This window comes from Salvelinus sp. IW2-2015, linkage group LG2 (assembly GCF_002910315.2).
Source record: "Salvelinus sp. IW2-2015 linkage group LG2, ASM291031v2, whole genome shotgun sequence".
NCBI classification, from domain to species: Eukaryota; Metazoa; Chordata; class Actinopteri; order Salmoniformes; family Salmonidae; genus Salvelinus; species Salvelinus sp. IW2-2015.
Genome location: NC_036839.1, coordinates 40080282 through 40088251, shown reverse-complemented (window position 1 = coordinate 40088251; position 7970 = coordinate 40080282). Strand labels below are relative to the sequence as shown.

Here is a 7970-nt window from a genome sequence, read left to right as displayed (position 1 = left end):
CTAAATGTATGGATTGTAGGGCTGACCCAAATTAGTCCACTGGTGGATTGTTTGGTCGTTAGGCTGTTGGTTGACCAAAATTTGTTTTAGTCGATCAGTAGCAAATATATGTATATATATATACACTACCGGTCAAAAGTTTTAGAACATCTAGTTATTCAAGGGGTTTTCTTTTATTTTTACTATTTTCTACATAGTATAATAATAGTGAATACATTAAAACTATGAAATAACACATATAACACATATTAATATTTGAGATTCTTTGCCTTGATGACAGCTTTGCACAATCTTGGCATTCTCTCAACCAGCTTCATTAGCTAGTCACCTGGAATGCATTTCAATTAACAGGTGTGCCTTGTTAAAAGTGGAATTCCTTTCCTTCTTAATGCGTTTGAGCTAATCAGTTGGCTCAGTGATTAGTGGTATACAGAAGATAGCCCTATTTGGTAAAAGACCAAGTCCATATTATGGCAAGAACAGCTCAAATAAGCAAAGAAAACAAGAGTCCATCATTACTTTAAGACATGAAGGTCAATCAATACGSAAAATGTAAAGAACTTTTAACATTTTTTCAAGTGCCGTCGTTCCAGAGTTACTGCTGCTGCAGAGGATAAGTTCATTAGAGTTAACGGCATCTCAGACTGCAGCCCAAATAAATGCTTCACAGAGTTCAAGTAACAGACATCTCAACATCAACTGTTCAGAGAAGACTGCATGAATCAGGCCTTCATGGTCGAATTGCTGCAAAGAAACAACTACTAAAGGACATTATACTGGTGGAGATCTGTCCTTTGGTCTGATGAGTCCAAATTTGAGATTTTTGGTTCCAACCGCCGATTCTTTGAGACTCAGAGAAGCTGGAGGATGGTTCCCACACATGTGAGAATGCCAAGAGTGTGCAAAGCTGTCATCAAGGTAAAGGTTGGCTACTTTGAAGAATCTCAAATATAAAATCGATATTGATTTGTTTAACACCTTTTTTGGTTACACGTTTCCATATGTGTTATTTCATAGTTTTGCTGTTTTCATTATTATTCTACAATGTAGAAAATAGTAAAACAATAAAGGAAACCCCTTGAATGAGTAGGTTTGTCCAAACTTCTGACTTAATTCCTATAATTTCTAATCTCCAATGTTTGTTTGGTTATGGTAATTTCTGTTAATGCATTCAATATATTATTATTCCAGTATTTTACTGTTCTCATTGTCGGAGGGGACACATTGTTTTTCAGAGCGCACAACCTATGCTACACTTGTGAGAAACAAGTTTTGGTTTATTTCATTCCATTTACAAGTTTTGTCAATTTAGTCATTGTCTTTTGTTTGAAACGCTTCTGTCGAGTAAGGACACGCCCTTGATAACGCATATACGTAAACCTATAGTGTCCATTTGAGGATCTGATGGTATTTCTGATTGGCTAATCAGCTGTGGAGCTGTGGAGCTTCTCAAAGTSTGTTTTTACATCCATTGAGAAWGACAACAGTTCCTCAATGTATTTGAAACATCTTTCCAGCTCTCTCCCTTTCAGTAACCTCTCAGCGTGAAAGAGAAACATGTCATGCTCTGATCCAGTGGAAACGTCTAAACAGGCATACCTGTTGACCTCTTATCCCTTGCGCAAATAGCCTACAGCTGTGTCTGTCCCGAGCTCACTAGCTCAGGAAACTCTGAGGGCCCAGAATATTTTATACAATGTTTCAAGTTAGCCAGCACCAGCTTTAGGCCAGACCCAAGTTAATAGTTGATACAATGTTTCATGTTCGTTGCAGACGGGCCATGTGTAGCCAATGTTATTTTAGAGGATATTTATTTTTATCTGCAGTCTGCAATGTTTTTATTTGTTGGCTTTATTGGCTATTTTTACATAGTTGGCAATGGCAATAAGTTACTTTTTAGGTTTGTATCATTTTCATTCATGTTCATGACAATGAATTTGAGATACGAAGACTTTATTATAAATTAAATGAAACTGTTCCATGAAAATGTGCATATGAAAACCATAACTGGCACGCAGGGCGGTAGAAATGGTAAGATAAATTGGCATTCCAGGTGAGAAAGGTTGCTGACTCCTCATGCAGCCTATAACCGGCAACTTCAGGAGAGTGAAGGCAGAATCTGTGAAAGCCAATAGGAGCGGGAGGAGGATAGTCTGGTTAGGTTTTTTTTCTTCTGCTTATCTTGGTCTTTGGCTCCCTCTTGAGTCATTTGTGTCTTATTTCATCTAACAGTGCGCTTAAAGCATCAGAGAAGCTCAATACATATGTAGTTGATTTTATTAATGTCTATGTATGTAAAAATGCACGTTTTAAAATTCCTGCCAATCGATTCGTCTAAAGATGACTTTCAGTCGATCAAAAAAAAATGTGTCGGGGACAGCTTAATGGATTGTGTGTTTTGTGGAATGTGTAACTTGTGTGTGTGTATGATAGAATATCTAACCCCTCAGGCTCTGCCTTGTCGTTGTAATTACAGGCATCCTCCTGATGATGGCGCTGTGCGAAGAGGTCCACGTGTATGAGTACATCCCCTCGCTGCGGCAGACAGACCTGTGCCACTACCACGAGCGCTACTACGACGCTGCATGCACCCTGGGGGCATACCACCCGCTGCTCTATGAGAAGAGTCTTGTGCAGCGCATCAACACAGGCCCTGTGAGAGACCTGAAGAGGAAGGGCCGTGTCACCCTCCCCGGCTTCAACACCGTCAACTGTGAACTCTGAACTAGGAAGCCACACAAGGAACCACCATGACTCCATGCGTCTAAGGGTGCAATAAGAACCTTCTGGACTCTGACCTTAGGGGGAACGCGGAGGCAACCATGTCGACCCACGTAAAACAGTGGAGAACCTAAGCCATAGCCCCTCTGTGTGTGGGATGGGATCAAACCGGAGGGTACAGCTCTAGTCTAACTACATCTAAGTCAGGATTTATCAAAAGAACCCACATCGGTCAAAACCTTGCCTTCCTCAGAGGCAGGGTTGGGTACGTTACTTTCTAAATGTAATCAACTACAGTTACTAGTTACCTGTCCAAAATTGTAATCAGTAACGTAATTTTTGGATTACCCAAACTCCGTAACGTAATCTGATTACGCTCAGTTACRTTTGGATTACGTAGAAGACAAAAGGATCCATCAAATGCATTTGGTGTGTCATCATAGTGGTCTTTGATTGGTGGTCATCATTTGGTGTATCATCATAGTGGTCTCTGACTTGTGGTCAAACTCGCTCAGGTGGAACAAACTTAAACTTGCCCCTTTTTTCAACCTTTTTTCAATGCTTAATTGAATGTCACTGGGAAAACAGAAAGGTGTCATAATGTATTTTTTCGCAAACATCCTTTCTAAATTTAAAAGTAATCCAAAAAGTGATGAGCTAGTTTTTCAAAAGTATCTGTAATCTGATGATAGTATTTTTTGCTGGTAACGTAACTGATTACAGTTACCAGTTGTTGTAATCAGATTACATACAATCAGCTACTTTTCAACCCTCCAAGGGTTAACAAGCCCAAGACATGCACAATGTGACCACCTCTATCTCTGCCATTGCTGAGCCGGAAGAGAGAAGAGCTGTCTAGGGTAGCAATAGAAAAGTGTTTTTAAATAGAGAAACGTTTTTGATATATTTGGATGTTTTTTGCTGTTGTGAAGCGTTGTTTCTCCAGAGCTCTGGTTGCTCTTCTTTCTTAAAAGGACAGTCCACAGTTTTTTAATGGTGGGTGTTTTGTGTTTTTTTAATGGCGGGTTATGGCTCTCATGGGGTGGTAAATTAATGTTTGAGAAAATGAGCAGTGGTCCGCACTGAATGTCTCACACACCTCCATATCGAACACACACTTTTGACAAGGTACAAACTCTGCGTACACCAGCCACACACTCCCGACAACGTGTAACACACCTGACAACGTGTAACACACCCGACAACGTGTAACACACCTGAAGTTTTATTGGAAATGTTCCTCCATATAACTTCAAAGACAATACATACACAACACACACCCACCCGTACACTGTACACACAGGCACATGTTGCTCCATACAGGCACACTGGAACTACACCAAACCCTCTAAGTATTATCTAACCAAGATGGAGGTACATTGTTTTTGATCTACAACCGTCACATTTTGCTGTATTTGACATTCCTTAAATGTTATTTTCTATTCTTATTTGTGAAGTCTTATTTGTTGTTGTAAATGATTTTGAGTGCTGTTTTGCTGCTGCTGCTGCGCTTTATGTCACTCTCCTGTCCAATCCCCAAGCTTGACTGCACCGGACCAGTTGCCAATAAACAGATTGTCACACTCCTCAATTAGCACTTTAAGACTGGCTAATGACAGGCTGGTGACTGGCTAATGACAGGCTGGTGACTGGCTAATGACAGGCTGGTGACTGGCTAATGACAGGCTGGTGACTGACTGCCACTTCAAGGCTGCCACTTCAAATGCATGTCCGGTGGGTAGTTGGGTACCAAACCCTGGAAAACACATTGGTTGCCCATTCTTAGGTTTAATCCAGTACACCAAATGATGAGAGGCTGGTGGATAGGAGCTAGGGGGTAAGAGAAGGGACTCAGAACACTTTCTCAAAACATCTATAACCCTGTGCCTAGTGGCCAAACGAACACTGGGTTGCCTTTCAAACCACCCTCAGACTGATCATTCACATATGCCATCCATTTAACTGCAGTGTCATTGTTGAACTTTTTGTTGCTTATTTAATTGTTTAATAGTTGAGATTTAAAGAAGCCTGCTAATCAGCCCATAGCTCAAACCGTCCTGTGTTCTGTTAGTGGCGAGTAGGAGAGATCACTAGTCAAACTCCCATACTGTCCAGTGTCCACCCCATGCCAAAAGACAATTGAACCAACGCCCTCTCTCTGACGTCTCTTTAAAAGCAGCTGTAGCTACTGTGCTGATTGACCTATCACTTTGAATGTAATCAAACCGCTCCTTAGGGAACTTCTCTCTATGAGCACTACCCTGACTGTGTGCCATTTGATGGAGTCCAGAGAATGAGGGTTTCAGTCTGCAGGGTTCTGTAGCTAGACTGCCTCCCAGGCATACAGCAGAGCGTAGTCTAGTTCTACCTTGAGACTAACGTTCATTATGTCTTTACCGTTGTCATTTTGACTCAATACTCCAATATTGGTCTGAAATTACTATTATGCCTGAGCTTGCAGCAGCCTGCCCTGGTGCGCTGCCGGAGAACATTTCTCATCGTGGCAGGGATTTCAAGCAGTAATATCTCCAGACTCACTTTGTGTTTTAATGGCTTTGTTATTTACCCTGACTCTGTGCCAGACTTGCCTACAGTACATTTCAGCTTGCTATCTCCTGTGCGTGTGTGTGTGCGTGTGCGTGTGCGTGTTGTGTGTGGTGTGTGTTGTGTGTGTGTGTGTGTGTGTGTGTGTGTGTGTGTGTGCTGGAATGGACAATGGAGGCTCAGTGGTTTCCACCACAAATCCGCTTACAACTACTAAGCTTCACCTTATCCCCAGCTGCCCCAATGAAAACAACCAGATCATGTACTTGTCCATCTAACCTATTTGTCACTGTAGTTCTCTCTGTAGCGGCCAGCTATGACCATTCCCTGGCCTGGGAAATCATGGAAGGGGTTGACATTGGCGGTCAACGCAAATAAGAGATGTGTGTTTGTGTATTAGCGTTTGTTATTCTGTAACGTGTTGCTATGCCCTTGCTCCAGGAAACCATGCTTAATCAGGGTTGCAGAAAGGAATATATTCAGTTGTACACATGGCAAACAAACGCTGCTTGGGATAAACCGAGGCAACTGTTGTTGTATTCAGGTGATAGAAGAGAGACCGAACAGGAATACCATTTAGAGTTAGATGCTTTTAAATCTGTGATGTGAAGGCTGTGTCGGTATGAGGGAACTCTGATGGCTCTTTGCAATTTTTTGAATTTCTTGTAGTATTGTAGTTCTTATTACATTGAATGTTGTACATTTTTTATTAATTATGTTCATGCAGGCTCCCTTGGATAGAGTCCTTTGTATTCAATGGTACTCCCTGTAGAAATAAAGGTTAAATACAAATAAATAAAGCCTTGGCAGTAGTTCGAGGAGCTAACGCAAGTTCAGGTCTCAGGCAAGGTTACTCAGCACGAGCGTTGTTACGAATAACTGTTACACCGGCCCCCCGGCAAACAAAATATCACACCTGATGGAGAGAAAATACTGGCTTTGAGGAGCCAGACGCACCGCTGTGTCGCACTGACGGCCTAGGGCCAACCTCTCACTGAGAGATCTAGGGCCAACCTCTCACTGAGAGACCTAGGGCCAACCTCTCACTGAGAGATCTAGGGCCAACCTCTCACTGAGAGACCTAGGGCCAACCTCTCACTGAGAGATCTAACTGAGTGAAACAAGGCTGTTGTGAAGCTGTCTGGAAGAGTCTCTTACACACAGTGTATCAGAAGTATCATCTCTGATTTATCTCCATGCGTTGTTACTATTGATGTTTACAAATCATCAACTGTAACTAGGGTTACAAGGGGAGGGAGCATTACTGGAATCTTTTGAAGTTTTCCAGTAAAATAACAGAATTTTGGTATCTTACAAAGATTTTATGTACTCTTTCACAAGATATCTAGTGGCCCATTTGGGTACTTCAGATAATATCGGGTGTCTGTCATTATCTCTGGCCCTCTGTGTGGCCTTATCACATGTAAAATATCTAAAATAATGAAATAAGATTTTTTTTTTTTATATGATGACAGCTGTAAAACATTATCCTAATTATAAACCATCAACTTGGTGAATACCACTGGTGTTTAATATGAGGGTTTTAGCATTAAGTTTACTTTGGAGTTTTTATACACACATTTTTTTTCTATGTATTTGTTAATGTTTTGGTGTCAAACTGGTGTCAGTTGTGTAAAAAGTCAGTACATGGAAGAGTTGCGGTTAATTGAAGACAATTCCCTTGTTGCTTAGATGCTTTTTTTCATGAATTGGGCTATTTTCTCTTGAACCATCTGGTCTATCTACTAGAAACTCATGGACAATATGGATACAGATATAATAAATGAATACTATATYTGAATACATTTTTACATGGTATAAACTACCAAAGTTACGATTGCCATAGTTTCTGTTAATTACCAAAATGACTAAAGATCCAGTAAGTTTGGTAAATTACCGGTAGCATTGCAACCCTAACTAACTGTAACTGTTACCCTTATGATTGTGATTGTGACACAGTGATGGTGCAAAGAAATATGAAATTCATTTGTAATAACTTTGTTTATATTCCAATGGACAGAGCATGCAAGTCTAACCGGAGCAGGGCTAGGAGGTTTAAATTGTCCATGTATACTGTACTTTACTGTACTGTAATTGACTGTACTTTACTGTACTGTAATTGACTGTACTTTACTGTAATTTAGTCTTTAGACCTCCAAGTAAAAAAAGTCCATGCTGGAAAAATGTCCAATATTTCTACTGGCGCTGTGTATATTGTGTGCGTAGGGAAATTCCATCCAGCTGGAAACAAGAGAGCAGCTATTATTAGCATCATCATATGTTCTGTAGAAGCACACCTTGATCAAATGCAATGCCTTTGGCAACGGTAGTGGAATCTTGATACTGTTCCCAATTATTTATTTAACATTTACTTGCTGATGCAGGTAGGTGGTTGGGTGGAAGGGGGCTATGTTTGTCTTCTAGCAGGTGTTTAAGTGGATAAAGACGACCAACATCTCTGTATGGACTGGCATGCCAGACAACAAAGAGAAAGAGTTTGTTTTGGAGGTCACTGCCTAACTTGATTCCTCCTCCACAGTATGTTTCTCTCTCTCTCTCTCTCTCTCTCTCTCTCTCTCTCTCTCTCTCTCTCTCTTCTTTCTTCTTCTCTCTCCTTCTCTCTTCATCTCTCATCCTTTTCTGCTCACAACACTGCTTTAAAATGGAAACATTCCACGTTTTAAGTTGTCCTCTGAGATTTCTAA

The 7970-nt window shown here is 40.8% G+C and overlaps 1 protein-coding gene across 1 annotated transcript in view; it reads left to right on the top strand.

Annotated features, from left to right (window-relative positions):
* LOC111979892 (beta-galactoside alpha-2,6-sialyltransferase 2) overlaps positions 1-6096 on the top strand; it is a 100678-nt gene extending 94582 nt beyond the window's left edge. Inside the window, exon 6 of the mRNA XM_024010568.2 lies at positions 2477-6096. Coding sequence (XP_023866336.1) covers positions 2477-2724 — 248 coding nt within the window. The 3' untranslated portion in view covers positions 2725-6096. The remainder of the gene's footprint in view (positions 1-2476) is intronic.
* The last annotated feature ends 1874 nt before the right edge of the window (positions 6097-7970 follow it).